This window comes from Cinclus cinclus, chromosome 25 (assembly GCF_963662255.1).
Source record: "Cinclus cinclus chromosome 25, bCinCin1.1, whole genome shotgun sequence".
Classification (NCBI taxonomy): domain Eukaryota; kingdom Metazoa; phylum Chordata; class Aves; order Passeriformes; family Cinclidae; genus Cinclus; species Cinclus cinclus.
Window position 1 is genome coordinate 6,685,599 of NC_085070.1, and position 27,514 is coordinate 6,713,112.

General features: G+C 60.2%; 6 protein-coding genes across 14 annotated transcripts in view; all 6 read left to right on the forward strand.

Moving 5' to 3' along the window:
- The window catches only part of SIK3 (SIK family kinase 3), a 70,289-nt gene extending 64,971 nt beyond the window's left edge, over positions 1–5,318 (forward strand). For all 5 annotated transcript variants that reach the window (XM_062508693.1, XM_062508692.1, XM_062508694.1 and 2 more), the window contains 4 exons: positions 2,050–2,213; positions 2,917–3,049; positions 3,147–3,314; positions 3,613–5,318. In XM_062508693.1, the coding sequence (XP_062364677.1) occupies positions 2,050–2,213; positions 2,917–3,049; positions 3,147–3,304 (455 nt within the window). In that variant the 3' untranslated portion in view covers positions 3,305–3,314; positions 3,613–5,318. The remainder of the gene's footprint in view (positions 1–2,049; positions 2,214–2,916; positions 3,050–3,146; positions 3,315–3,612) is intronic.
- Positions 5,319–6,601: 1,283 nt separating this feature from the next.
- On the forward strand, positions 6,602–7,713 carry APOA1 (apolipoprotein A1). The gene is made up of 3 exons (XM_062508737.1): positions 6,602–6,644; positions 6,873–7,026; positions 7,116–7,713. The coding sequence occupies exons 1-3, from the start codon at positions 6,602–6,604 to the stop codon at positions 7,711–7,713; spliced, it is 795 nt and encodes a 264-aa protein (XP_062364721.1).
- Positions 7,714–10,417: 2,704 nt separating this feature from the next.
- APOA4 (apolipoprotein A4) lies at positions 10,418–11,748 on the forward strand. The gene is made up of 3 exons (XM_062508812.1): positions 10,418–10,466; positions 10,588–10,714; positions 10,821–11,748. Exons 1-3 carry the CDS (start codon positions 10,418–10,420, stop codon positions 11,746–11,748), a joined length of 1,104 nt encoding a protein of 367 aa, XP_062364796.1.
- Positions 11,749–13,219: 1,471 nt separating this feature from the next.
- Positions 13,220–14,589, forward strand: APOA5 (apolipoprotein A5). Of its 2 annotated transcripts, XM_062508592.1 has the most exons (3): positions 13,220–13,268; positions 13,338–13,446; positions 13,620–14,589. In XM_062508592.1, exons 1-3 carry the CDS (start codon positions 13,220–13,222, stop codon positions 14,587–14,589), a joined length of 1,128 nt encoding a protein of 375 aa, XP_062364576.1. The 2 variants fall into 2 exon arrangements, with proteins under 2 accessions (XP_062364576.1, XP_062364574.1); XM_062508590.1 differs by having other exon boundaries at positions 13,220–13,446.
- ZPR1 (ZPR1 zinc finger) lies at positions 14,583–18,363 on the forward strand. 2 transcript variants are annotated; one of them, XM_062508588.1, is made up of 14 exons: positions 14,583–14,822; positions 15,280–15,441; positions 15,581–15,671; positions 15,765–15,835; positions 16,055–16,141; positions 16,218–16,340; positions 16,409–16,462; positions 16,549–16,615; positions 16,824–16,894; positions 17,133–17,222; positions 17,330–17,440; positions 17,546–17,632; positions 17,726–17,791; positions 18,023–18,363. In XM_062508588.1, exons 1-14 carry the CDS (start codon positions 14,694–14,696, stop codon positions 18,155–18,157), a joined length of 1,344 nt encoding a protein of 447 aa, XP_062364572.1. In that variant the 5' UTR covers positions 14,583–14,693; the 3' UTR covers positions 18,158–18,363. The 2 variants fall into 2 exon arrangements, with proteins under 2 accessions (XP_062364572.1, XP_062364573.1); XM_062508589.1 differs by lacking the exon at positions 15,280–15,441.
- A 287-nt stretch (positions 18,364–18,650) lies between these two features.
- BUD13 (BUD13 homolog) lies at positions 18,651–24,125 on the forward strand. 3 transcript variants are annotated; one of them, XM_062508756.1, is made up of 11 exons: positions 18,651–18,772; positions 18,979–19,069; positions 19,435–19,525; positions 19,599–19,650; positions 20,146–20,885; positions 21,033–21,097; positions 21,288–21,396; positions 21,814–21,952; positions 22,230–22,411; positions 22,749–22,830; positions 23,092–24,125. In XM_062508756.1, exons 1-11 carry the CDS (start codon positions 18,651–18,653, stop codon positions 23,183–23,185), a joined length of 1,767 nt encoding a protein of 588 aa, XP_062364740.1. In that variant the 3' UTR covers positions 23,186–24,125. The 3 variants fall into 3 exon arrangements, with proteins under 3 accessions (XP_062364740.1, XP_062364738.1, XP_062364739.1); XM_062508754.1 differs by lacking the exon at positions 18,651–18,772 and having other exon boundaries at positions 18,994–19,519; positions 20,071–20,885; XM_062508755.1 differs by lacking the exons at positions 18,651–18,772; positions 19,599–19,650 and having other exon boundaries at positions 18,994–19,519; positions 20,071–20,885; positions 21,038–21,097.
- The last annotated feature ends 3,389 nt before the right edge of the window (positions 24,126–27,514 follow it).

Sequence of the window (27,514 nt, forward strand, 5' to 3'; positions counted from 1 at the left end):
ATGGCCTCCATAACCCACTTGGACTCAGGCCTGCACTGCTTCAGGTCCAGGCAGAGTCGCCTCAGAGCTTCTCAGGTACTTGTACCTACAGCAAATCTTACACCTGAGCTTTCCCGTTTTTGACCTACACCAAATCCTATATCGCTCAGTTTTCCCACTATTGACCTACACCAAATCCTACATCCCTGACTTAACCCACTGTTGACCTACACCAAATCCTACATCCCTGGCTTTTCCCACTGTTTTCCTTAGACTGTGTAATGAGGGTGCAGTTTGAGGGGTATCTTCTCTCCCTGCCTCCGCTCCCCAGAAGTGCTTTCCCTGGAGCAGAGTGTCACTTCCCAGTGCCTTGGGAGTGTCTGTGCTTCCAAGCATGCTGACGCTTATCACAAAGCTCTGGATGTCTGTGGAGCATCTGCCAGGGATGGCAGCTGGGGACCTCGAGAGCTGACCAGATCTGTCTGGGATGTGACTGAGCTGCCTGTGAACGCCCCTGCTCCAGTTTTGCTCCAACGTAGCTTTCCCGGGGCTGGGAGCGCTGCCCATGGGAAACCTGCCGGAGGGAGCCGGGCTGTCGGCAGCGCCGTGCCAGCGTCACATGCCACGGTGACACAAAGGATGTGGCCATGAAAGGCTCTCCTCCGCAGGGCTGGGGCTGTGAATTCGGGGTGTCTGTCCCTCAGTCCAGAGCAGCATCCCCGGAGGTGCGGTGCTGGCACTGGGAAGCAGATGGTTTTTGGGTCCTGGCTCTTCCAGGCTGAGGGGACTCGTCACCCGCAGCGCAGGGACTGGGGCCCGGGCTGTTTGTGGAGCTGGAGCAGCAGGCTGCTGGCCCCAACCACTGTTCCCACAGTTGGAGCAGCATCCCAAGCAGTGTGTGGGTGGCACTGATCCGCTAACATCTGTTACCTCATGTTTTCCTTCTCGCTTTTCCGGGAAAGCTGACTGTTAACCGCACGTAACCCCACACTTGTGCAAAGGCAGGGGGAGGCTGGGTCTCTGACTGCCCTGGGACAGGGCTCTGGCAGGAATGCCACATTCCTGATGGAGGAAGGGCAGGGGCAGCGGTGTGCTGGCTGTGCTGTCCATGCTCACCTGCCTGTGAGTGGCATGGGGACCACGTGGGATGGGGTTTCACTTGAGTTCTGCTAAATTTGTGCACAGATTTTGGGACTGGGGAGTGGGACTTGGGTGATCCTTGTTGGTCCAAGTGGGGATGTTGTAGGATTCTATGAGATCTCTTTGAGGAGCAGTTTCGTGGCAGTTGCAGTGCCAGCTGGGCCCTGCAGTGTCCCAGCACAGCAGGACATCACTTCCCACTGGCCAAAGCCCTGGGAAAGCTCTGGCTTTGTGAGGGATGTACCTGCAGCTGTGTCAGCGAGCTCAGCCCCGATGACAGGCTCCTCCATGGCTCAGGACTTTATCCAAAACATCATGTACTTGATGATGGGAGGCTTTGCCTGATAGGAATGTGGCCTTTGCCCTCAGTCACAAGAGCTCGCAGCGCAGATGGACTTTGCCAGGCAGAGCACTGGTGTGCTCCTGCAGCCAGACTGTGGGAGGGCAGGGAGAAGTCATCTGATAAAAGTGAAGATCCTGGCCAGCTCTTCCATCAGGATTATGTTGCTTACAATTGCCAAGGGGCCCTGCTAGAACATCCCGTGTTGGAGGCTCCCCCAGCTCTTGTGTAACAATGTGGGCAGGCTGGGGGGTCGAGCTCAGGGTCGAGGGGGAGGCAGAAGTGGGAAGGGGTCTGGTTCCTGTGCTCCTGCCCCAGTACCTCCAGCTTTAGGCTGCTTTTGTGGACCTGATGGAAGGCAGCTGGCATTGGGATCTTTTGGAGTATTAATGCTGGAGGGAGAAGCCTGTGAGTGCAAGTGGGGGCAGTGGTGCTGCACCACTGCAACTGGAGCAGCCGGGGGTCCTGTCCTTGCTCTGCCAGCCAGAGCGCTCGTGTGTGGCATCACACCTCACTTCTGCACTGGCACGGGTGCCTGGGAGCTGCAGGTTCCTTGTACTAACCTGTCCTTTTTCTGTCTGGTTTTCAAGAGTCCATCGTAGGGAACTGCATGGACAGGAGCTCCCCTGGCCAAGCCATGCAGGTGCCTGACCACAACGGCCTGGGCTACCCCGTGCGCCCCTCGTCCAGCGAGCAGCCGCGGCCCCGCAGCCTGCAGAGACATCACACCATCCAGAACAGTGATGATGCCTACGTAGGTGCCTCTGCCTCCCAGGTCCCTCCTCTGAGACAGCCTGTGGCCACACAGGGCTCTGCAGACACATCCAGCCCAGCTGTGGGTCCTGCAGGGCTGTGAAGGAGTTGGTCATGGTAGCCCAGACCTCAGTGCTCTGCACCCTGTGGGGTTTGGGGTGGTGGGAACTATCCTTCCCAAATCTTGGGTGTGTGCTTTGCTACAGCTCCCTTCTGCTGTAGATGAGAACGTCAGCTTCACTGGTTCAGTGGTGCCCAGTGACAGGATGCAATAGCCAGAAACTAAAACACAACAAGTTCCACCTCAACATTGGGAAAAACTTCTTTCCATAGAGGGTGGCAGAGCCCTGGAACCGCTGCCCAGGGAGGGCCTCGAGTCTCCCTCTCTGGAGACATCTCAAAACTACACAGATGTGTTTCTCTGTCACCTGCTCCAGGTGTCCCTGCCTTAGCAGGGGTTTGTGCTGTATGATCTCCACATCTCCCTTCCTACCCCAGCTATGTTCTGAGTCTGTTAATTCTGAGGGATTTGGACCATTCAGTCCATCCTCCTGTTGAAGGGGCAGGCTGCACCCAAGCCAGGCCTGACGCAGTTCTTGTCTTTCCAAACCCTTGCTGAAGGTTCGCAGAGGCTCCATGGGCAGATGGGGAAGAGCAGGATCCTCTCCTGAGCTCCCCTTGAGCGTGCCCTGCCATCTCCACAGGTGCAGCTGGATAACTTGCCAGGAATGAGTTTGATGGCAGGAAAGGCACTCAGCTCTGCCCGGATGTCCGACGCCGTGCTCAGCCAGTCGTCGCTGATGGCCAGTCAGCAGCTGCGTGACAGGGACAGCGAGGGTGAGCACCAGGGCTGCCCAGGGGCAGGGCAGGTGGGCAGCTCCTCGGGGAGCTGAGTCACTGCCACAGGTGCTGAGTCACCTCTTTGCCCTTACAGAATGTGGGGAGAGTTTGGAAGGTCAAGAACACGTGAACCTGGGCGATGGCAGCCAGCACCTCAACACCTCCTGCTACCCCTCGACGTGTATCACGGATGTCCTGCTGAGCTACAAGCACCCGGAGGTGCCCTTTGGGATGGAGCAGGCAGGGGTGTAGCCAGGAGGGAGTGAGTATCCCTGTGTCCTCCTCTCTTCCATGGGTCCCCTTCCCTGCTCATGGCTCCAGGGCTGGGGTTGGGACCATCCTCTCGGGGCTCCTGTGCTGAAGCTGTTTGCTGTCCCCCCGTTTGCCCAGGGACAGCATCCCTCCTTCCAGGCTGGTGCTGTGCTCAGACCCCTCTGCATGGCAGGGTGTCTCTCCTGGGGCAGGGTCAGGAATGGCCTGGGAATGCTGGAGAGCTGTGGGAGGAGATGTGCCATTCTGGTGTCCCCTAACATCTGTCTCTCTCTCTCTCTCTCTTGCAGGGTTTGTGTACAGCTTTGAAATGAAAAGGTCCATTTTAAACCAACAGTATCTAGCAGCATTGCGCCAAATTGCCGTAGTATTTCTGACTAACTGGAATACCATGGCCCCTTTCCTCATCCTCACTTCATCCAGTGTGTCGTTCCTTTGGGTTCTTTAATTTCCGCCACACTTGCCTGTAACTCCAGCTACACCCAGAGCCCTGAGCCTGACACAGAGGACTGGCCTGGGCACCGGGGCTGCTCTGGGGGCTGGCCCTGCCCGGGGCCCCACGCTGGGCTGAGCCTCCCTGGAGCCTGCCCTGAACAGGTCCAAGGGGGCTGGAGCCACTCCTGGATGGAGGCCACGCTCTCCTTCCACTCTGTCCCGCTGCACTGGGGGGTCTGGGCCTGGCAGTGCTGGTGGGGGCCCTCCCCACTCCAGTGCAATCCACTTGTTGTCTCACCTCTGTCTGCTCTGTTCCCTCTCATGTGTCGGGGTGCTGGCAGCATCACCCCTGCCCTGCCCTCCTTTTTCTTTCCAAATCCACCATGACTTGGGTTTTTTTCTTTTCCTGGCTAATGTAGGGCAGATGGATTTTTCTTTGTTTCCTTCGCTTTTCCTCCTGATCATGTAGGAACTGTTTTGGGTTTTTTTTGTTTTTTTTTTTTTTTTTTTTGGTTTTTTTTTTTTTTGTTTTTTTGGTAAATGTTGTTTTATTATTATTGTTATTAATAAAAGGCAAAAGGAATTTCTGTTTGAGAGAAATTTTTAACTAGATTCTGTTCTATATGAATTGTGACTTGCACCTTTTGTTCAAAGTATTTTATTTCTTTTAATGACATTGTACTTGTGACTGGTTTTCTCTCGTGCCAGTGACGACCGTGGTAATTCTCCTTAGACAGTTGGGGCGTGCAGAGGTCTTTTCCTTGTCCCTTTTCCATCCTTTCCGTGGTGGATAGAGCAGGAGGCCGCCCCCCCCCCGCCGCTGGGGCTCAGGAGCACATGGTGTCACCCTTGCCTTTGGGACTTGACAAGCTCCAGCTCAGATCCTTCTTACTGACGTTTTTTCTGGAATATTTTTTAAAACTAAAGGAAACGTCGCCCCAGCCCTCCTGACTTTGCACAGAAGGAAGTGTGAAACCAGCACGGCAGAGGTGACTTTGCTATCCTTACCCCGTGCCTCTTCCCAGCCTCCCTTTGTCCGGGAGAACAACGCTGACATCTCTTCGATCCCAAAAATCAGAGTGCAGGGAGGATCCACAGCCCGGCCGTGCTCGGCCCCTCTCGGGGAGCCCGCCGGATCGAGCGGGAAGGGTGGGAAATGCTGAAAGCCTTTAGCTCTGTCCCTTTGGTTCATTTTCCTTTTGTTTACATGACACTGTATCCTGGGAGAGTCGCCGGCCCCCCCCAGCAGCAGCAGCCGCCCCGCAGGGCCGCGTCACCGTGCCATCCGCAGTATCACACTTTTTTTATCATGGCTTTGTATTGTAGTAATCAATACGCGCAGTATATGTTGAATGTATATTAATATACTTTGCTATTATTTCTGTTTTTTGGAAATGTCAGAAGTATTTTTTTTTTTCTTCCTCATTTATGTTGGACTAAAAACGAACAGGAAAAAAAAAGTTTCAGTAAATCTTCAGTCCATTTTTTTGTGGGTCACTTGCAACTAGTCAATTAGTTGGACAGTGGGATCATAACAAATAAAACCATGATTATGATCTTCTGTGGGCTCTTGTTTGCCTTGTTGCTCAACGCCACAGTTCAAGGGGCCCAGCTGCTGTGTCCCCAGTCCATCCCTGGCACTGTTGCTTGCCCCGGGCTCCAGCAGCCCCCCCGGGCACTCGCAGCCCCCCTGCAGCCGGAGCCCAGCGGGGCACGGCAGTGCTGCAGATCAGACCCAGCCCGGGCATCGCTGCAGTGGAGCTTTTCCAGCTGTGGGTAGAGTCTGGGAAGTGCAGGGCGCTGTGCCTGTGCCTCCAGCACCCTGCAGCACCTGTGGTGGCAATACACCTGCGATGCTCTTGAGGTGCCCAGCGAGCCAGCAGAGAGCCGGTGGCACCCAGGAGCAGGAGCATCATTCCCCTCTAGCAGCTGCCTCCGGCACTGCCAGCCCTGCAGCCCCAGCTGGGGACGTGGCCCGTCTCTCCCTGTCCCCTCTCTCCCCTTGCCAGGCCGGGCTCAGCCCTCTGCGCTTGATTCCTGTGCATCCCTGGGGACTGGTGACAACGGGACAGGAGAGCACCTGTGGTTGGCTCGGGCTCAGGGGAGTTTTGGGGTGGCCGTGCCACTGCTGGTGTCTGCTCTGAGCCGAGCCTTCGCTTTGCCCGGATCCCCAGCGAGGGCTGGCGTGGGCGGGCAGGGGCGCAGCTCCCGGGACCTCTGGGCTGGGGACGCAGCGGGAGAAGGGGGTGACGTGGGCGGCCCGGTGAAGGACGGGGCACAGACCCGCGGCCGAGGAGAGGGGTCCGGGTCCGGCAGGCCAAATCCCTGCGGGAATAAACCTTGTCCCCGGGCCGGCGGCCAATCCCTGGGGGCTTGCGAGGGGCCCCGGCAAGGCCGCAGGGCCAGCGGGAATCTGGGTCACCGGGAGCGTAAACAGCTCCTTGGCCGGCGAGGCGCGTCCCGCGGGGAGCTCCTGTTTGCTCGCCGCCCCTGCCAAGCCCGCGCTCCTCGGCGATGCTGCGCGATCCTTGAACCCTGCGCGCCACATCGCCCGCCGGGAGCGCGTTCCGGGCCCGCCGCGCTGGCTTATCTCCGCGGAACTGCCCCCTCCGGCATAAATAGCGGCGGCGGAGCCCCGGCCGCTCAGACGGGACGAGCAGCAGCGGTAGAGAGAGCTGGTAAGAGCCCGGGCTGCTCCGCAGGACCCGCAGGACCAGAGCCTCTCGCCCGCCGCCCCGGCGGGGACCCCCGAGCCGGGCTGGGGGCTCAGCCCCCGCCGCCCTTGGATTTGCCGGGGCTCCCCGCGCCCAACTCTCCTTCTCTGCCCGCAGGTCCAGCGTCAAGATGAGAGCCGTGGTGTTGACCCTCGCCCTGCTCTGCCTGACGGGTAGGTCCGGACGGGGCTGCGGATCCCCGCGGGATGGAGCAGCACGGGCGGGATGCGGCGGCTGCGCCCGACGCGAGCGCTGCTGGAAGCCGCCGGTTTCCGAAGCGCTCTGCAAGTCGGGCTGCAGCCAAGGGGCTCCCCCGTCCCATCCCGAGCCGGGCAGGTCCCCGGCAGGGCTGGAACCGCTCGCGGGCAGCGTGTCCTGAGCGCTCCCGGCTCTCTCCGCAGGCACCCAGGCCCGCTCCTTCTGGCAGCACGATGAGGCCCAGGCACCCCTGGATCGCCTCAAGGATATGCTCGATGTGTACCTGGAGACAGTGAAGGCCAGCGGCAAGGAAGCCATTGCCCAGTTCGAGGCGTCCACCGTGGGCAAACAGCTGGAGTAAGTGGGAGGTGTGTTGTGGGGGGCTGCCGGGGGGCCCCGGGCACCGTGTGTGACCTCCTCTCCTCTCCTCTCCTCCCCTCCCGCAGCCTGAAGCTGGGTGAGAACCTCGACACGCTGGGTGCAGCTGCCGCCAAGCTGAGAGAGGATGTGGCCCCCTACTACAAAGAGGTGCGGGAGATGTGGCTCAAAGACACCGAGTCCCTGCGCAAGGAGCTGAGCAAGGACCTGGAGGAGGTGAAGGAGAAGATCAAGCCCTTCCTGGACCAGTTCTCTGCCAAGTGGACGGAGGATCTGGAGCAGTACCGCCAGCGCCTGGCACCCCTGGCCCAGGAGCTGAAGGAGCTCAGCAAGCAGAAGGTGGAGCTGCTGCAGCAGAAGCTGACCCCGGTGGCCGAGGAGGCTCGGGACCGTCTGCGTGGACACGTCGAGGAGCTGCGCAAGAACGTGGCCCCCTTCAGTGATGAGCTGCGGCAGAAGCTGAGCCAGAAGCTGGAGGAGATCCGGGAGAAGGGCATCCCTCAGGCCGCTGAATACCAGGCCAAGGTGGTGGAGCATCTCAGCAACCTGCGGGAGAAGATGACGCCCCTGGTGCAGGACTTCAAGGAGCGCCTCACCCCCTACACCGAGACCCTCAAGGCTCGTTTCCTCACCTTGCTGGAGGAACTCCAGAAGACCGTGGCCTGAGCTGCCGGCCGGCGCGGCCGGGGACTGACCCCAGCCCCGCTCCGCAGCTGCCCCGGGTGCTCCCTGCCCTGCCCCGGGTGTTTCTTCTCAGGGGGCTCTGGGGACAGGCTGCAGGAGTCCAGGGCCAGCCCAGCCCTTGGGTGTCCTCCCCGGAGACCCCCTCCTCCCCTAGAATTCCCTCCCCAACCCGGCGTCGCTCTCAGCTTTGCCTCCCTTTTGACAAATAAACTTGACTTAAGTTATTGGAGCTCGCTCAGTCTTTGCAGTGGATGCTGGAGGGGGCAAGGGGTGCTCTGAGCTGGAGATACTGGGGGGGCCCAGAGGGAGTGGGGACACAGGGAGCTGGTGAGGGGCGCCCTGGGCTCGCCCAGTACTGAGTCCAGCTCTGCCCGAGGTGCAGACATGCTCAGCCCCACACAGGGAGCTGGAGTATGGTAGTACTGAAGTTACAGGGACTTGTGGAAGAAGCACCCGGCTCCTGCCAGCCTTGGCACCCAGCCGCGGCCGTGTGTACCCCAGTGCTGGTGTCTGTCCCAGCCCTCCCTCTCCCTGCGGGTCACATTCCTCCTTCCCAGTCCCCCAGTGATGCCACCACAGCGTTTGCATCAGCCCCGCTTTATTGAGAGCACCGCGACAGCAGGCGGGAGCCGAGAGGTCCCCAGCTCCAAGAGTTCCCGGGCAGCCCCTGGCGAGGCTACGCGGCCGGAGTCTTCTTCCAGAGCTGCGCCAGCTGCTCCTTGAGCCACACCAGCCGCTGCTTCGCCAGCTCCGCGTTGTCCGACAGCCACTGCCTGCAGGGGAGGGGAGGGCAGGGGGTCAGCGCGGGGCCCTGTCTGGGCTCCCCGCCGGCACCGGGGGACAGGAACAGGTACGGGGACTGGGACAGGGCTGGCGGGGTTCGGGGGCACCTGGCCTGCCGCAGAGCCTCGGACTCCCGCGCCCTGCTGTAAGCGTCCTTGGCCATGGCCGTGGCTTTCTGGGCCAGCTCCTGCACCTTCTGCACCAGCACCTTCGTCTCCTCGGGTGCGTCGGCCCCTGCAAACACGAGCCTGGTGGGACTGGGGGCGCGGGGCCCCGCGGCTGTGCCCCCCCCCCCCCCCCCCCCGTGTGCGCCCCCCAGCACCCTGAGCCCCTCCTCCTGCGCAGCCCCCTGGCTCTTACTTGCTCCCACCGCCAGGACGGCCGTGCAGGCGAGCAGGAACAGCAGCGACGCCTTCATGGCTGGGGAGAGAGCAGAGCGCAGGATGTAGGGCACCGGGGGGGCACGGGGGTCCCGACCCCGTCCCCGTCCCAGCACGACCCTCACCAGGGATGTCCCCACTCACCTGTGCCGGGCTCTGTGACGCGGGGGCAGCCCTGGGCTCCCTCTTTATACCTCCCCCAGGCCTCCCTGGGGGATTTGTGCAAAGGGCAGGGCAGGGCGCGGGGGGGCTGCAGGGGCGCTGCGTCCGGCCAGGAGTTGGGAAATCGCGCGGGGACGGAACCTGCCGGGGCCCCGCGTGTCTGTGTGTGCGCTCACATTCCTGTTCATACGCGGGTGTTTGCACACGCGTGTGCGCAGCCAGCCCGGTGCCCGCGGCAGGGGACAGCCCTGGGCACACACGGCACAAGGGTGACATCCAGCGGCCCTGTCCCTGGGCACGACGCCCTCGGGCACCGCGAGGCTCTTCGGACCTTGCCATTGCCACTGCCACTGCCTGGCCGGTCCCTGCCCCTGCCCGCCGTGCCCTTTGCCCGCTGTGACACATCGCCGCTGCTCCGCTGCCGCCTGGGTGGGGGTGGGCTGGGCCGGGGGCCGTCCCCACCCAGGTGTGCGCCGAGAGCCCGATGCCCACGGGCAGGGACACGCACGGGTCCCAGCTCCATTCCCAGGCACCGTGTGGCTGCAGTGCCCTGCGGTGCCCTGCAGTGTCCTGTGCCAGGGCTTCCTGCAGGAGCCTGGAGTGGAAAGGAACGATGCCATCCTGCCTGTGTACAGCCTCGTGTGTCCCTCAGCTCCATCAAAACGTCCCCTTGGCACCGTGTCCTGCCACGCTGCCCAGCCCAGACACAGCACAGCCAATGGCAGAGCTGGGAGGTCCCTACAGAATCCCCGGACCCTGTGTCCTGTCCCACTGCCACCCATCCCAGTGCCACCCATCCCACTGCCACACATCCTAGGTACTGCCCAGCACTGCCAGGGCCATTGCTGCATCCGCAGAGCAGGGAGGTGTCCCCTCAGCCCAGGGTCCCTGTGCCCCAGTGGGGCTTGCTGTGTCCTGAGTACCCCCAGCCCCTGTCTGTCCCTATCACTCCCCTGGGGGATGACGGGGCCACAGGTGATGTCAGGGCTCTGGGTGACGTCAGGGATCTGGGTGATGTCAGGCCTGCGCGCACGTCAGGCACTTCCACGTTGTGACCGTGCTAAAGTCCAAGCCCTTGCTGTGTCACAGCCCGCGTGGAAGCTGCAGGAGCACTCAGGCTGCATAAATAGTGCTGGGAGCTGCCGGCTCCGCAGGTACCGCAGCAGTGACAGCACAGGTGAGCAGCTGCAGGGGCTGGAGGGAGCCAGGAGGGAGCCAGGAGGGAGCCAGGAGGGAGCCAGGAGGGAGCCAGGAGGGAGCCAGGGTCTCCATTGCCTCTGGCAGGGGGCTGAGGGGCTGCTGGTCCCTGGGGCTTCCTTCACCTCCACTCTGTGCTCCCACAGGAGTCTCCAGCACTCAGGATGGCGCCGAAGGTGGCTGCTCTTGTCCTGGTTCTCCTTGCGATCTCAGGTGAGCTGGTGTGAGGGTCCTGGTGCCAGCAGGGTGGTCCTGCCCCGGGGAAGGGATGGGGAATGTCCCTGCTGTGCTAGGAGAGTGGGACGGTGAGCGCTGATCCCAGCACCTCTTGCAGGGTCACGGGCTGATGTGAACCCCGACGACGTGGCCAATGTGATCTGGAAGTACTTCACGGAGCTGGGCAGCAATGCCAAGGACACGGTGGACCAGCTGCAGCAGACCGAGATCAGCAAGCAGCTCAAGTGAGCCGAGCCACAGTGCCGGGGGAATGGGGGCTCAGGGGGCTCAGGGGGTGCCGGGCAGGGCCTGGGCATGTGGGCACACACCTGACGCGTCCCCTCTCCGCAGCACCCTGCTGAAGAGCAACCTGCAGAGTGTCAGCGCCTACGCCGAGGACCTGCAGGAGCGGCTGGTGCCCTTTGCCACCGAGCTGCAGGCGCGGCTGGCGCAGGACTCCCAGCGGCTGAAGGAGCAGATCCAGCGGGAGCTGCGGGAGCTGCAGGCCAAGCTGGCGCCCTACGCCGACGAGGTGCACCAGCAGATCGGCACCAACATCCGCCAGCTGCAGGCCAAGCTGAGCCCCTACGCCGAGGAGCTGCGCTCGCAGGTGGACCGCAGCGCCGGGGAGCTGCAGCGGGCGCTGGAGCCCTACGCGACCGAGCTGCGGGAGCGGCTGCAGGACAACACCGACAGCATCAAGGCCTCCCTCAGCCCCTACGCTGACCGGCTGCAGCAGCAGATCGACGGCGGCGTGGAGAGCCTGAAGGAGCGGCTGTCGCCCATGGCCGATGAGCTGAAGGCGCAGGTGGAGCAGAGCGTGGCCGAGCTGCGGCGCGGGCTCAGCCCCTACGCCCAGGAGGTGCAGGACGGCCTCAACCGGCAGCTGGAGAGCCTGACCATGCAGATGGAGCGGGCGGCCGAGGAGCTGCGCGGCCGCCTGGCCACCAGCTCCGAGGAGCTGCGAGCCCAGCTGAGCCCGCTGGCGCGGGAGCTGCGGGAGGCGGCGAGCGGAGATGCCGAGAGCCTGCGGCAGCGCCTGGCTCCCCTGGCCCAGCAGCTGGAGCAGCGCGTGGGGCAGACGCTGGAGGCCTTCCGGCAGCAGGCAGCTCCCTTCGGAGAGACCTTCGGGAAGCAGCTGGTGCAGCGGCTGGAGGAGATGCGCGGCAAGCTGGACTCGGGCGCTGCCGGCGTGGAAGACCACCTGGAGCTGCTGGAGAAGGAGGTGCGGGAGAAGGTGGCTGCTTTCCTCAGCACCGTCCCACCCCCGCAGAATTAAGCCGGCCATCCGCACACATTCCAAACATTCCTGGCCACTTCCAGTGGTAGAAATAAATCTTGTGATGCACATGCTGGTCCGTGTCCTTCCTTCTCACAGCATCCTGCTGTCCTACCCTGGAATGGGATACCAGGGGCATCCTCAGCTGCTCTGAGGGGGGAGCATCACCCCGAATTTGGGTTCTGGGGCGCCAGGGAGAGGGAGCAGAGGTGGGGTCAGATGGGTGGGAAGTGTCTGTGGTGGCTGGAGGTGGTGGCAGCCAGGTGAGCCCATGGGCCAGCACAGGGTCGGGGCCTCGCTGTCCCCTCATCACAGCTGGGGACACCCAGGTGGCTGCAGAGGTGCAGAGCTGTGACATCCCCGCAGTGGTGGGGCAGCAGCTGCCACGAGGGACGGGGATCTGCGGGTGGGTGACAGACACCTCGTCCCCACAGCGCAGCGGGGCTTGGACAGGAAGGGAGCTCCGCGGATCAGGAAGGGGGAAAGGGGCTGAGGCGTTCTGCTGGAGCCCGGACGGGACGGGACGGGAAGGGACAGGACGGGACGAGGTGAGGCACGGCCAGCGCTGTCTGGAGCGACCTCACGTGTCGGCCCAGGCGAGGGAACCGCGCGGACTTTGGCGCAGGAGCGGCGCTGGCGACTGCTCGGCGTTTCACCCCGGGAGCGCCGGACTTCGTCCTCCACCCCGGGGTGCCCGGGTTTACTCCCGGCAAAGACCGGCGTGCAAAGGGAAGGACACGAGCACGGCGGGCTGGGTGTCCGGCGGGAGCACCGCCACGGAAGGGGAAGCTGTGCTCCCGACCCGCTCATCCCAGTCCCTCCCGCACAGCCGGAGCCGAGCTCGCCCTCCCGCACCCATCCTGGGGCTCCAGGCTCCCTTTTCGTCCCGACAGGAGCTGCAGCCGGTGTCCCCATCCCCATCCCGCCGCCTCGCACCGCCCCGGCAGCTCCATGCAGCATTCCCACCGGGATGCAGAGATCGGCGGCGGGCCAGGGCCAGCCGCGTCCCCCGAGCCCGGGGGGCAGCGGGCAGTCAGGTGGCCGGCCCCCAGGTCACCTTCCTGGAACGTGCTCGGACCTCCACGTTGTGTTTACACGGAGTGAGGTCCAAAAAGCCTTCCCGTACCAAAGCCGCCTTATCGCCCGCTCCTCGGCCGCCCCCCGAGCCCATATAAGGGCGGCCACCGGCGGCGGGAGGGACACGGACGCGACCAGAGCCAGGTGAGGGGCGGGGGGCTTTAAGTCTGTACGGCCAGAGGAGCCGGGTGTGACTCCAGGTGCACGACAACAGGGCTGCGGGGCACCCGAGGTGTTTCAGGGACCCACAGGTGTCATGGGGAACCCCAGGTGTTTTTAGGGGATCTCCGAGCATCAAAGGGAACCCCACGAGGCAGGTCCTTGGAGGGAGCACGTGCAGCAGAGGCACCACCACCTGTGAGCGCTCAGACGGCTCCTCTCCTGCAGCCCGACCATGCTGCTGAAGGCTGTGCTGCTCCTCTCTCTGCTGGCCGGCTGCCCAGGTGGGTGCAGGGGCTCTGTGGGCAGCAGGGCTCCGTGGGCAGCAGCACAAGCCTCGCTCCTGCCCGCAGTGTCCCCAGCCAAGCCGGCGCAGAGCGGCCTCTGGGAGTACCTGAGCCAGCTGACGGGTGACAAGGAGAGCCTGGAGCAGGGCCAGAGCAAGCTGGGCAGGGACATCACGTGAGTGCAGCACCCCTCGAGCCCCAGGAGCCACTGGCACAGCCGCGCCCTGCTCTTCTCCCTCTGGGGACACAAGGGAAGGGCCCTGGTGGGTGGGGACAGCTTTTATTAGGGATGTGTGGGGCGCAGAGTGTTTGTGGTCACTCGGGGGTGTCAGTGACTGTGTCGTGCAGGAACCTGAAGGAGAGCATTCAGGATGGGGTCAGCTACATGGGGGACTTCCTGGAGAAGCTGTCGCCCCTCAGCAGGGACCTGCAGCCGCGGCTCCCCGAGGACTCGGCCAGCCTGCGCAAGGCCCTGCGCAGGGAGCTCGACAGCCTCCGGGAGAAGCTGTCCCCGTACGTGGACGAGGTGCACCAGCAGGTCGGGAAGCAGCTGGACGAGCTCCGGCAGCAGCTGCAGCCGCTCACTGAGGAGCTCCTGGAGCAGGTGTCCCTGCGGGCCCGGCAGCTCCGGCGGCACCTGGTGCCCAGCCGGGAGGTGACGGCGCAGCTCCTGGGCGGCGCCGACGAGCTCCAGCGCTTCATGGCTCACTACGCCGACAAGATCGCCTTCCACACGGACCAGGTGAAGGACATATTCCACCCGTACACGGACCGGCTGCTGAGCGAGATCCACCGCAACGTGGAGGAGCTGCACCGCAGCGTGGCCCCGCACGCCCGCGCCAGCCCCGAGCAGCTCAACCAGCACATCCAGGAACTGTCCGCCAAGCTGGCCCGCAACGCGCGGGACCTGCACCAACAGATCCAGAAAAACCTGGAGCAGCTGAAGGCGAAGCTGAGCCTGTTGCCCGGCAGCCTCGGGGGGCCCGCGGCGCCGCCGGGCCGCTCTCGGGAGGCGCTGGCGCGGGAGGTGCAGCGGCGGGTGGAGGAGTTCCGGCAGGACACGTACGCCCAGATCCAGGCCTTCACCCGCGCGCTGGACCAGGAGACGGAGGAGATGCGGCTGAAGCTCAGCGCCCGGCCGGGCCCGCCCGAGGAGCCGCTGGACGCGCCGCCGCCGCCCCTGGAGGACCTGCGGGCCCGGCTGGACGCGCTGTGGCGGGACCTGGCGCTGAGCCTGAGCGAGCGGGGCGGGGAGGGCCCCGGGGAGGCGCGGGCGGGGCCGGCCGGGGTGGCGGGGCCGGGGCGGCTCCGCGGCTGAACACAAATAAAGGCGCCGCCATCGCGGCCCGCGCGCGTCACGTGATCCGCCGAGCACGTGGCAGTACGTCATCGGTCCGCGCAGCCACGTGACCTTCCACCATCATGTCGGCGCTGGGGGCCATGGAGGCGGCGGCGGGGTCCGCAGAGTCCCTGTTCCGGCCCCTCAGCGCCGAGGACAGCGAGCAGCAGCCGGCAGAGATCGAGTCCCTGTGCATGAATTGCTTCCGCAACGTGAGGGGCCCCGGGCAGCAGCGGCCTGCGGGGACTGGGGGGCACAGAGGCCTGCGGGGACCGGGGGAGAGAGCAGGACAGGGGTGTGCGGGGGCCAGGGTGGGTGCAGGGGTCTGTGGGGGCCAGGGAGAGGCTGCGGGGGCCGGGGGACATACCCCTGCATGGGTCGGGCTCGGGGTCCAGGGCTCTCCAGTGATCGTGGGGAGGAGCAGGCAGGTCTCGGTGGGCGTTCCAGAGGGCTGAGGGACGATGAGGGCAGGAGAGGGGAGGGACCTAGAGGGGGCCACAGCTGTTCTCAGAGCTGGGGGCACTGGTGGGGTCAGGTGGGTGTTTGCAGGAGCTCCTGGGGGCTGAGAGAAGGTTTGGCACAGGGATGTCCTATTTTTGGGAGGTGCTGTCAGGGCCCTGGGCCATCACCCCCAGGACTCAGTTCCCACGAGGCCCCTCGCTACTGTAGGGAGTGACACGGCTCCTGCTCACCAGGATCCCCTTCTTCAAAGAGATCATCGTTAGCTCCTTCTCCTGCACCAGCTGCTCCTGGTCCAACACGGAGATCCAGTCTGCAGGCAGGATCCAGGAGCAGGGCGTGCGCTACACCCTGGCTGTCACCTCCCGCCAGGTGAGCAGAGCCTCCCCGCTCTGCTCCGGGCCCAAACCTGCACATTCCTAAAGAAGAGGTCACCTCTCTGTGATCCCAGTGTGTGGGAACCCCTGGATCTCTAGGGGATCCTCAGGCTGCTCCCTGGCTGTGTGTACAGGACATGAACAGGGAGGTGGTGAAGACCGACTGTGCCTCAGCTCGGATTCCAGAGCTGGACTTCGAGATCCCTGCCTTCAGCCAGAAGGGAGGTGGGTAAATGGGAGCAGCTCTTGGGGGGGCTCCCGGGCACCCCTGGGATGTGCTAATGGTGTCATCACCTCTTGTCTCCTTCCCTTGCCAAGTGCTCACCACCATCGAGGGGATCATTGACAGAGCTATGGCAGGCCTGGAGCAGGACCAGCCCACCCGCAGGGTAAGGGGCTGGGAAGGGGAAGGAAGCTCCTTAGGGATGGAAAAACTTGGGATGACCATCCCCTGCCCCTACACAGGGCTGGTGGGGAGAGCACCTGGGCTCCGGTCTGTGCCATCGTCACCTTTGTCAGCAGCTCTGGGCTACCCCTGCAGCAGCTGAATGCCATCCTGGGGGCCTTTTCCATTTTAAAGGATTCTGTGATTCCGTATCCTCTTCCAGGTGACGGACAAAGAGGTGGCAAGGAAAATAGACGAGTTCATTGGTAAACTCAGGCAGCTGAAGGAAGTCAATTCCCCCTTCACATTTGTGAGTGCTCACAGAAGGGCAGCCCTGCTTGGATGAGGGGTGCAGGATAGCTCCCTCAGGCGCCCTTGTCCTGCAGATCCTGGATGATCCCTCCGGGAACAGCTTTGTGGAGAACCCCCATGCACCGCAGAGGGACGAGGCCCTGGTGGTCACTCACTACAGGAGGAGCCCCCAGCAGGCTGCTGTGCTGGGGCTGGAGGTGACTGATCAGCCCCTGGCCCCTGGGGACCCCACAGGAGGGAGCAGAAGTTAACCCTTCCCTTGCAGGGAGAGGAGGTGGATGCCAAGCTGCCGGACGCTGCCGAGGACCTGAGGGATGAGGTGGGTGGTGCTGCAGAGCTCGGGGACACTCGGGACAGCTACCCCAGGCTGGCTGGGACATTCTGGCTGCCCTTTCCCTCCCCCAGGTGCTGCAGTTCAACACAAACTGCCCGGAGTGCAATGCCCCGGCCAGCACCAACATGAAGTTAGTGCGTATCCTTTGGGGGTGGGCATGGGCTGGGGTCTGTTCTGGGGGCTGGGGGACACTGCATGGCCCTGGGCTCTCCCTGCCGCACCACAGGCCTGAATCAGTTCTCTCAGGTGGGGCCTGTTGGGATACAGAGCTGTCTCAGGGCTGCTCACTACTCCCAGTGGGGTCCTCAGCTGCTGCTTTGATGTTTCCCTTGAGTCACTGCTCCAGAAATCCCACACTTTAAGGAAGTGATTATCATGGCTACCAACTGCGACTCCTGTGGGCACAGGACCAATGAGGTGAGCTGGAAGGAGGGCAGTGGGAGAGGGAGTGCAGTTCTGTGCCTTTGTCCCAGAGCTCTGCCTCCCAGTGGGGCTGTTGGGGAGGAAAACTGGATTTGGGGATAATGCCAGGAGGTGCTTTATGCTGGGTAGTGAGGCCGCTCGCTCAGGTTTGAAATGGCCTCTGGACTGCTGGGATGAACCCTGTTGAAGCACCGGGGTGTGAGATGTGGAGCTCACTGCCAAGTGTTCCCAGGTGAAGTCTGGAGGAGCCATCGAACCGCAAGGCACCAGGATCACCCTCCGGATTACGGATCCCTCTGACATGACCAGGGATATCCTGAAGGTGCAGTGCCCTGGGGTTACCTGCCTTGGCCTCCTGTTGTGGTGTGGGGAGTCCAGGGAGGGGCCCAGCCCTCCTCCTTGGGGCTCACAGGGTGCTGACCTTTGCAGTCAGAGACGTGCAGCGTGGAGATCCCTGAGCTGGAGTTCGAGCTGGGCATGGGAGCGCTGGGGGGGAAGTTCACCACACTGGAGGGGCTGCTGAAGGACATCCGTGACCTGGTGAGTGGTCCTGGGCCAGCCTGGGGGGGCTCTGCCCCCTCCCTGTCCCTCGTGGGGCTGGCTGGGGGGGGCTGGCTGCCTCACAGTGCCTCACCTGCCTTGCAGGTGGAGAAGAACCCCTTCACTCTGGGAGACAGCTCCACCCCCAGCAGGACAGGGAAGCTGCAGGAGTTCATTGGGAAGCTTCAGGACGTGGGTTTCTTCTAGATTTTCTGTGCTCTGCACTTCAGAGGTGCCGAAGGATTAGGAAGAGCCTTAATAGCTGGACATGTTCTGTTCCTGCAGATCATAGAGGGGAAGGCCCAGGCTCACTTCATCATGGATGACCCTGCAGGCAACAGTTACCTTCAGGTACAGCCTTGGGCCCTCGGGGTGAGCTCCCTGAACAGTTTAGGGGGTTTTATTTCCCTGGCACATGTTGGGAACGGGTTCCCGTTGGAGCTCTGGGCACGAGCACGTTGCTGAAAGGCCCTGCTGGCTTTGTGGGTGCTTAGCTTGGGTGCTGCCCAGGGCCCAGACCTGTGCTGGTGCCCGGGCCTGTGGGCAGAAGGGAGTGCAGGAGCTTTCTCCCTGTCCCCACAGAACGTGTACGCCCCAGAAGAGGACCCGGAGCTGAGTGTGCAGCGCTACGAGCGCACCTTTGAGCAGAACGAAGAGCTGGGCCTCAACGACATGAAAACAGAAGGCTACGAGCCAGAGGCGGCCTCGGGCCGGTAGCGGGGCCGCCCCAGCCCTCCCACCCTCCTTCCCCAACTGCTCCAGGGGACCAGGACTTGTGTGGGGCCAGGACTCTCCTCCCCTTTCTGGGGCCAGGGGAGCTGTTCCTGTCTGACGGCAGCGGGGCTGGGCCTCGGGGCCTCCCCGTGCTGCGGTGTCACAGGAGGGGCTGATGTGTTGGGGCAGGGGGGTGGCTGTGGAGGCGACTCCCCAATAAAGCTGATCGATAAAAGTTGATGCGTTCGTGTCCTGCCGCTCTGCTCCATTCATAACCCTGACTGCCCTGTGGCCACGCCCATGGCCCCGCCCCGTGCTCCCTTCATGGCACGCGGCCTGGCCACGCCCATCTCCTGCTGAAGCTCCATTTATGGCAGTGGCCACGCCCATCTCCCACTACGACTGCATTGATGGAAATGACCACGCCCATCACCCAGTCCTCCAGGCTCAAGCCCCGCCCCTTCCTGCCGACGCCGAAGTTTTGCGTCAGAGCGCGATGGCGGCGCCGGGAGTGTCGAAGGCCGAGTACCTGCGGCGGTACCTGAGCGGCACCGCCGAGCCCGCCCAGCCCCGCCGCCGCCGCAAGAAGAAGCCGCCGGGCGGCACTGGCAGAGCAGGGTGAGTCCCAGGGGAACGGGGCAGCAGGCGCGACCCTGTGCGGTGCCCGGGCTTGGGACTCCCCCCGAGTCCGCTCCCCCAAAATCCCATCTCCAAACCTTCCCTCCGAGCCCCCTGGGGCCGGGACGCTCCCCAGGGCTCCTCTGCCGCAGATCTCCCCGTTCCTGACGGGTCCTGACGGCAGCGCGTGTCCCATCCGCTCGCAGGATGCGGATCGTGGATGACGATGTGAGCTGGAACAGCATCGCCGCCGCCCCGGAGAAGGAGGAGGAGGAGGACGAGGGGGACATGCCTGTGGTGAGCGGGGAGTCTGATCAGACGCGGTCTCGCACCCTCAGTTTGTTCTCACCGTCACCTCGTGTTTCCCTTTGGGAAGAACTTGCTAAAGCGCCTCTCCCTGCCCTGCGTTTTGGTGCGTTCTGCCTCAGGGATGGATGGGATTCCTGCTCGGAGCTCTGCAAGGACGAGTGAGCTCCCCGTGGATCAAAGCAGCCCATTCTTTATGTACCCGTGTGTCCCAAGGACCAGCACGGTGGTTCTGTGCTCCAGAAAAGCTGCTGGAACGAGTCAGAGGGCCTGGGGTTGCTGGGTTTGAGTGGTTGTGTCAGGAGTGGGAATTCTGCCTGTTGGTGAGCTCCCAGTGTTTGCTGTGGTGTGTGCAGGTGGCAGAGTTCATTGATGAGCGCCCCGAGGAGGTGAAACTCATGGAGGAATTCCGAACAAACTCCAAGTGGAAGCTTCTAGGAGGTGAGAGCAACCCCTTCCACCCTCTCTCCCTAATATTTAGCTTCTCCAAACAATGGTGATTCCAATTGTTTTCCTTCAGATGAGGACTCTCAGAGTTCGGATATTTCGGTACCTGCCAAGTCTGCCGTGAGGTATGGGGGATGCAACCAGGAATTCTGCTCTCGGTTCACTCTGCCTTTCTGGGTTGGACTGCCTGGTTCCGTGCTTTCCAGGTGCTTTGCTGGGAAATGGGGCCACTTCTGGATACCTTTCCCTGCTGCCTGGGGCACGGAACTGGCAGCCCTGGATGTTTGTGACACTGCCAGGGAGATTGGGGTGATGGTCCCTGTCACTTTGAATGATGGTGGTGGTGAAGACTTTCAAATTGCAGCTCTGCTAGGATCCAGGCTGCCTTGGAGGGTTTCTGGGAGGGCTGGGGCTCAGGGGTGCAGAATCCACGTCCGCAAGGCTGTTCCCAGCCTTGGCTGACTTCCCAGCTCTGCGGGTCCTGCTTTTTTTCCAAACAAGCCAAACACAAAGGGAGCTCACTGTCACCTTCTCTGCTCTCACAGGCGGCGCCACGACTCCCCAGAGCCCTCACCCCCAGCCAGGAAACACAACAGCTCCTCGGACCTCTCTCCTCCAAGGCGGCAGCGTCATGACACCCCTGACCCATCCCCTCCCAGGAGACAACGTCACAGCACGTCAGACTTGTCACCTCCGAAAAGGCAGCGTTGTGATACCCCAGATCTTTCAGCTCCCCGGCGTCGACAACGTCATGACACCCCTGACCCATCACCTCCCAGGAGGCAGCGTCATGACACCCCGGATCTGTCACCTCCCAGGAGACAGCGTCACGACACCCCGGATCTGTCACCTCCCAGGAGACAGCGTCACGACACCCCGGATCTGTCACCTCCCAGGAGACAGCGTCACGACACCCCGGATCTGTCACCTCCCAGGAGACAGCGTCACGACACCCCGGATCTGTCACCTCCCAGGAGACAGCGTCACGACACCCCGGATCTGTCACCTCCCAGGAGACAGCGTCACGACACCCCGGATCTGTCACCTCCCAGGAGACAGCGTCACGACACACCAGATCTGTCACCTCCCAGGAGACAGCGTCACGACACCCCGGATCTGTCACCTCCCAGGAGACAGCGTCACGACACACCGGATCTGTCACCTCCTAGGAGACAGCGTCATGACACACCAGATCTGTCACCTCCCAGGAGGCAGCGTCACGACACCCCGGATCTGTCACCTCCCAGGAGACAGCGTCATGACACACCAGATCTGTCACCTCCCAGGAGGCAGTGTCAGGATTTGTCACCTCGGAGAGGGAAGCCGGGGTCCCCGAGTGGCAAAAAGAGCCGAAGGAAAGGTGAGTGTCACAGGCTGTGTCCCCCCGGGGACTCCCTAGGATCCACACTGCCACAGGTGGGCAGCTGCTTCCCTGGCACAGGATTCCCTGAGCGTGATCCTCTTGGAGGAATCAGCAGATCCTCACTCTCTGATTTATCTCCTCCAGGACAGACTTCACCTGCCCAGAAGGAGCAGCACAGATCACGGAGTCCCCCGGGCTCTCCCAGGAAGGTAAAGGTTGTCTCTTTCCCTTCCAGCTGTGCAAGTCCAGTGACTCACAAACTGGGGAAGTTTTTCTACAAGTGGCTCTAACAGGGCTTTTCCTGCCCTGTCCCTGTGGTTTGGGTTGCCCCTTGTTCTGCCTTCTCTGGCTGCCCCCCCTCTGAGCCAGCTGGAGCTGTGGGCTTTGTGTGTTTTCCAGGCTAACGTGATGTCATCCGGGGCCAAAGCTGGCCTGGTGTCGGCCGATGTGCTGCAGAGGGAGAAGCAGGAGCTCCGGAAGCACGAGAGGAGCATTAAGCACCTGGAAGGTGGGAGTGTGGAGCACAGCCCGAGCCCCAGCTCTCCTTCTCCTCCTTTGCTCTGTCAGGCCCTGGCACTGGCATGCTGGTGGGGAGCATCCCTGTGGAGCTGCAGCTGCACATGCTGCTGGAAGCCTTGGCTAGGGTCACTGTTCCATGTGGGGGTTTCAGAGCAGTGCCAGGGAAATCAAAGGGAGTGTGAAATGTTTTTTCTTTGCAAGTCTGAAGAAGCTGATGGATAATGAGAGCTCAGGGTCTGTGTGGGGCAGCAGGGAAAAGCAGGAGCGAGATCCTGCCTGGCTTTGGGTGACAGGTTCTTTGGGAGATAAGGACAAGCAAAAGAGAAGTCACAGTTAAAGTCGTTGAATTGTCTGGAGGCGATAAAATGTTCCAAAATGTGTGACTTGAGACATCTGTCCCTGCCAGAGGAATCCCAGAACGCTCAGACCGTGTTCCGAGACAAGTCCGGCCGCAAGAGGAACCTGGCCCAGGAGCAGCTGGAGCAGAGGCAGAAGGCTGAGGCAGAGGCCAAGAGAGAAGAGCAATATGCCAAGTGGGGAAAAGGGTGAGTTAAGGGACTCATAAGCACAGTCCTTGGGCCTCCCATGTCCTGGTTTTAGTTTGGATCTGCTGTCAGACAGGTGGTGTTGCATTTCACTTCATTCTGAGGTTGAGCCTGGGACCAGCACGTGTTCCACGTGTCTGAAAACCCCTTCCTTTGCTGGAGGTAGTTTGGGAATGCTGCACAGGCAATAGGAGTTCAGGGGTGTGACCCATCATGCAAACTGAACAAGTCCCAAGGAGTGATGGCCTGGGTTTGGGTGACACTGTGTGTTTTCTAGGCTGGCACAGGAGAGGCAGCAGCAGCAGAACGTGGAGGATGCATTCAAGGAGATGCAGAAGCCCTTGGCCCGCTACATCGATGACCAGGACCTGGATCGAATGCTGAGGGAACAGGAGAGGGAAGGAGACCCCATGGCTGCTCTCATCAAGAAAAGGAAGGCCAAGGAGAACAAGGAGAAAGGTTTGGCTCTGGAATATTCCTGTGTGTGGTTTATGGCATCAGCAGTGCAGAAATGCAGCTGCTGTTCAGTAAATAGCCAAAGGCTGCTGGAGCAGCTGAGTCCTGGGGGATTTCTGGGCTCTCCGGAGTTACTGGCTTGTTACCAGTAACAGTTACAGGAGTTGTTAGCTGGGAGAGCAGGGCTTGGTGACTGAAAACTCAGCAGTTTGTCACAGGGAGCCTTTGGGAGCTGCAGCTGGCTGTCAGGAGCCTGTGCTCTCTACCTGTACTCACCTGCAGACACCTCCTGAGTGGGTGAGGATGTGCTGAAACAGCTGTTCTGCTCTTTGTGTTCCAGAAAAGCCCAGGTACAAGGGACCAGCACCTCCACTCAACAGGTTTAACATCTGGCCCGGGCATCGCTGGGATGGTGTGGACAGGTACTTGTTCCTGTTGGAATAACAGTAAAAAGAGGAGTTTTGCTTCAGGGAGTTCCCAGCTATGGGATGAGTGAGGGTGTTGGCATTTGGAAGGTTGATTGGATTCAGTTACAGATGAGTGATGGGACAGATGGGACAAGGGGAGGTGGGGAACTTCAGAGACATCAACTCTTGGTAACCACAGGTGCAGGTAGAAACTGAACTAGAGTAAATTAGTGGAAAACTCGAAGTGGTCAGTGTTTCCTGGGTGTCCCTTTGCAGGTCCAACGGGTTCGAGCAGCAGCGCTTCGCCCGCATTGCCAACAAGAAGGCGGTGCAGGAGCTCGCCTACAAGTGGAGCGTGGAGGACATGTAGGGGAGAGTCCTGCAGTGACCCACAGGCACCACCCACTGCCAGAGCCCTGAGGAATGGCTGCTCTCCCTGGAACAAGCCCTGTCCCTCGCATTCAGCAGCCCACTGGACCATCTTCTGACAGGCAAGGCTGGATTTCCCAGCCTCCAGCTCTCTGGGGAGGACACTGGCTTCTTGTTTGTTTTCTAACAAACTTCTGTTCCATGCCAAATGATTTGACCTCTGAGGGCACTTCTCAAGTCTTCAGGTGTCCTAAATCTCAGGTGAAAATCCGCTGAACTCTTGGGCTTGGGAGAGTAACTCTGTAGCAGTGGGTCAGTCTGCTCCAGAACTCAGGTTAAATTGAACTTATGAGTTTTTTTTTAAGTTTATGCAGTTATTTTGCCGTGTAGATCGCAGAGTCACCAACGGTGAGGAAAGTTCAAACTCAGCTTCTGACCCTGTCCAAACAGGAAACTGAGCAGGGAATGCTCTGGCACTGGAAGAGTGACCTGCAGTGCTGCACTGGGCAGCAAGATCTTCAGGAGCCTCAGGAATTCTCCAGGGGTCCATTTCTAGTGGAAGTAAATGTGTGGAGAATTAGGACTTGAGACCTGGAATTGCTTCCCTCATAGTTTGGAGCAGCTGGTCCCCCCAGACCCCTCTGGATTTGGGGCTGATCTCGGCACTTGCCCCACGCTGTTGCCTGGGGCTCACTCTGCTGGGGGGGTGTAACAACCCTTCCTTCTCCTGTGACCAGATTTGTCAGTCTCAGAGCTGGAGGCTGGGCAGAGCTTCCCTTAATCCTTGTGTGCCAGAAAGCACTTGTGGAAATAAATACAATTGTTCTTGAGGTCCCAGGCAGCGGGGATGAAATGCAGCAGTTTCCATGGAGATGCCTTGGCTGCAGCAGTGGGCAGGGGCAGGGCAGGATTGCTCTTTTCAGGGATTCTCCAGCACGGGGAGGGCTGTGGGTGGGAGGGATAGCAGCAAAGTCTGCTCTGGAGTGCCAGACTCCTGGGGCTTCCCTGTTTTTCACCTTTGTGTAACATTTCCAGCAGCCCTGGAATTGATTGGCGTGTTCACCTGTAAATAACACCTTTCTTTTTGTACTCCATTCTTCGTGGTGGTGGTTTTTCCAAGGCAGGTGAACCATTCCCAGCCCTGTTGCACTTGCTGGGCAGGGAGGTGGTTTGGGAGCAAGGGGTGGTGCTGTGAGGTGGCAGCACATTTCCAGCCAGGTGCTTCCAGTTGTGCTTCCTCCTTCTGTCACCAAGGCCCTGTTCCATTTCTCCTGGAACCTGAGGCAGCTGCAGCCTCAACAAGTGCAGTTCCACTTGACACATTCATTTTTGCTCTCACTTACTCTGAGTGCTGCTGGAGATGTAAGGAACCTGCTGTGGAATGATTGGATTCGCCCTCGTGAGCAGAGCTGGATGCTGGTGCCTTCCTCACCTGCTTGGAGACAGTGGCTGCTCTTGCACAGCCACAGATGCCAGCAGCTGGCTCATGTCACACTTGGGACTGTAAGGTGCTCTTAAGGAGGCAAAGCACTTTTAATGTTGTCAAGCACTAAACAGAATGTGCTTAGGACCTGAAAATAGCAACAGGTTCTGCTCTTGGAGCTGATTTTGAAGGCTGGGGTTTTAAAATTTTAGAGGTAGTGCCCTGGGGAACCTCCTCGTTCATCACAATGCTGGATTTATACATCTGTTACTTGATCATTACCAGATTTTTAATTTTTAAGAGATATATTTATGAGGAAAGGAGGGGCTCAGGTGATGAGCACCTTCCTCCCTGATCTCATCCCCATGTGCTGCCTAGGGAGAAGGGAGCTGGGATTGTCCCTGTGCCCTTGTTCTGCATCCCACATCTCCAGTCCCTGCTGTGGCCTTGTCTGAGCAGTTCTGGCAGCAAAGCAATTGTAAAACACTGCAGGATCCTCTGGGGTGAGCTGGGTGATGGAGATGGAGCAGTGACACCGGGGCTGGATCTCTTCATTAGTGGTTCTGGAAGGGCAGAGCCCTGGTCTTGGCATCGAGCAGCAACTTTGATTAGCTTTAACCCAAAAAAATTAATATTAAAATCTTAATTTAATTTAAACCACTGTCATTCACAGTCATGGCAAACAGCAAGCAGAGTAATTATTATGCAAATGAGACAGATAGAAAAATGATTAATAATTGCGCAAATTAAAAATTATTGTAAACATCCTGTGACTTGTGATAAGTCGGGGAGGAGCGTGCGGGGGAGGCAGCGGGGCTCAGCCACCTCCTGCATCTCGATTTCCTCATTAGTGGGAGCAGCAAACGAGCAGCCCAGGGGTGCCTGGGGGAGGCTGGGCCAAGCTGGAATCTGCCCCAGCTCCTCTTCACTGTGACAAAAACTGGGTTTAAGCCATTTTCCCCCTCTTGGAGTCCCTGTGCTCCTGCCACTGTCCGTGTGTCCCCCTGGAGCCTGCCAGGGGATCCCAGCATATTCCCCATCCCTGCTAATGACCTTTGCAGCTCCCCCCAGCAATTACCGAGCCGATTTCTCTGGTGTTTCTCTGCTAATTGCACAGCTGTATTTTTTCTCCCCGTTTTCCTTTTATGCTTTTTCCAGGGAGCAGGATAATTCCAATCCCAGGCTCTCGCTGGCTGCTGGGCTTCCACGGGCACTGCTCGTGTCAAGGACGAGCAATTAAGCCTGGCCTCGCGCAGCGTAATTAGATTTTTGTTGATGAGCTCGTGGTAATGTGTTTAGTTTAGATTAAGAGCTTAATTCCTGGGGTGTGACACTGCCTGTCCCCGGGAGCCCTGTGCCCTGGGGAGGAGGGCTGGTGGGAGGGGTGGTCCTGGGAGGGGACCCTCGGCCCCCCCCCGGCTGTCCTGTCACCTGTCCTGTCACCTGTCCTGTCACCTGTCCCCACAAAGGTGAATGTGGCCTCCCCCACAGCTGCCTCTTGGCTGTTGTTTTTTTAACAGCTCCAGCAAAGTGGATTTTGGCAGTGTTGTGTTATTGCTCTGTTTCCTGCTGAGTTCTATTATTTTTTAATTAAAAAGAGCCTGAGATTTGTCATTTAATGTCTCTCTAAGTAGCAGCAGCTCCAGGTCGTGGGTGCTTGGCAGAGCGGGTGCCAGTTTGAGAGACAGGGCAGATTTTAGGTGGTTCCCTAAATCATCCCAGGCTTCCAGCACAGAGCACCTGGGCGTGGGGGCACAGTGGGGTCCATCCCAGGCACAGAGACCCCCATTGTTTTTTGGGGAAGAAGAGTTTTCCCTGGTGGCTCCATCCCACAGCAGGGCTGGGAGTGAGAATCCCTGAGACTGGCAGGTTAGTGATTGTATATGCATATGTGCACTTTCCCTAATTATGGAATAATTAGGGACATGCAGAGATAAAAATTACTAATAATATTTACTCTAGACTCTATTTTTTTATTCAATAACCTCTCTCTCTTCCTCCTTCACCGAGTCTTGGTGGAAATAACTTTGCAGATCCCAGCTAATGAATATTTGTAAATGCAAGAACATTCGGCGCCGGAATATCCAGAGGGCATCCTCTTTCTGCCTCGTAATTTTTTTTTTCACCAGATATTTAATATTTATGGTTCCACAGCCTCGTGAATAAAGAGCCACACACAAACCCCCAGGAGCTCGGGGGCCAGGATATTTATGGTGCTTCCTCTTTTCCTTTTCAATTACAAAGACACCTCACATAATTAAGTGCTAATAACCTTGTTAATCTAAAATTGATACTCTTTCTCCTGGCTATCTCTTAATAGAATTAAAAACAGATTAATAATCAAGGCTAGGAGATGTTGCACAGGATTCAGAGAGGAGGGGGCCACGCTCCTGCCCCTCCCAGTGCTCTCAGGAGCCAGAGCTGGGTTGGGATGGGCAGCATCAGGAAAGGGGCTGGCAGCGAGGTGTGTTTTCCCCCCTGCTCTTTACACAGCTTAAATTTTTAAGACAAACAGCCATGTAACACCGTCTCCTAATGAAACTGTTTTATGTTAATTAATTATGTATCAAGGCTCATTTTAATGCGAGGCCCGGCTCCACTTCCCCTCCGCCGAGCCTTTGATCTGTCAGAGGCTAAACGAGAGATAAATAATCAAATTGAGAAGCAGCCTGGATGGAAATAAACATGTTTTAGATGCGTTATCTGGCAGGCAGAGCAAGGCCCTGGCTAACGGGGCTCATGGTTCAGCCATGCCCAGCTGCACACGTGGGGTGTGAGAAGTTTCCTGTGCCTCAATGTCCCTGCGGCCACCCCTGGGGACAGCACCATGTCCCCATCATGAAATGGGGTCTCTCTTAATGTCTGCCTGTCCTACCCAGGAGCAGGATGCTGCAGAAGACCCTCACT

Excerpts from the sequence above, each read along its gene's own strand:
- BUD13 (XM_062508754.1), top strand. The coding sequence starts at position 19,207 with ATGGGATTCCTGCTCGGAGCTCTGCAAGGACGAGTGAGCTCCCCGTGG. Across the intron at positions 22,412-22,748 it reads CAAGGAGAACAAGGAGAAAG|AAAAGCCCAGGTACAAGGGA; the intron begins GTTTGGCTCTGG and ends TTTGTGTTCCAG. Across the intron at positions 22,831-23,091 it reads CGCTGGGATGGTGTGGACAG|GTCCAACGGGTTCGAGCAGC; the intron begins GTACTTGTTCCT and ends GTCCCTTTGCAG.
- APOA4 (XM_062508812.1), top strand. The coding sequence starts at position 10,418 with ATGGCGCCGAAGGTGGCTGCTCTTGTCCTGGTTCTCCTTGCGATCTCA. Across the intron at positions 10,467-10,587 it reads GGTTCTCCTTGCGATCTCAG|GGTCACGGGCTGATGTGAAC; the intron begins GTGAGCTGGTGT and ends CACCTCTTGCAG. Across the intron at positions 10,715-10,820 it reads GAGATCAGCAAGCAGCTCAA|CACCCTGCTGAAGAGCAACC; the intron begins GTGAGCCGAGCC and ends CCCTCTCCGCAG.
- APOA1 (XM_062508737.1), top strand. The coding sequence starts at position 6,602 with ATGAGAGCCGTGGTGTTGACCCTCGCCCTGCTCTGCCTGACGG. Across the intron at positions 6,645-6,872 it reads CGCCCTGCTCTGCCTGACGG|GCACCCAGGCCCGCTCCTTC; the intron begins GTAGGTCCGGAC and ends CTCTCTCCGCAG. Across the intron at positions 7,027-7,115 it reads ACCGTGGGCAAACAGCTGGA|CCTGAAGCTGGGTGAGAACC; the intron begins GTAAGTGGGAGG and ends CCCCTCCCGCAG.
- ZPR1 (XM_062508588.1), top strand. The coding sequence starts at position 14,694 with ATGTCGGCGCTGGGGGCCATGGAGGCGGCGGCGGGGTCCGCAGAGTCC. Across the intron at positions 17,223-17,329 it reads TGACCAGGGATATCCTGAAG|TCAGAGACGTGCAGCGTGGA; the intron begins GTGCAGTGCCCT and ends TGACCTTTGCAG. Across the intron at positions 17,792-18,022 it reads CAGGCAACAGTTACCTTCAG|AACGTGTACGCCCCAGAAGA; the intron begins GTACAGCCTTGG and ends CTGTCCCCACAG.
- APOA5 (XM_062508590.1), top strand. The coding sequence starts at position 13,220 with ATGCTGCTGAAGGCTGTGCTGCTCCTCTCTCTGCTGGCCGGCTGCCCA. Across the intron at positions 13,447-13,619 it reads AAGCTGGGCAGGGACATCAC|GAACCTGAAGGAGAGCATTC; the intron begins GTGAGTGCAGCA and ends TGTGTCGTGCAG.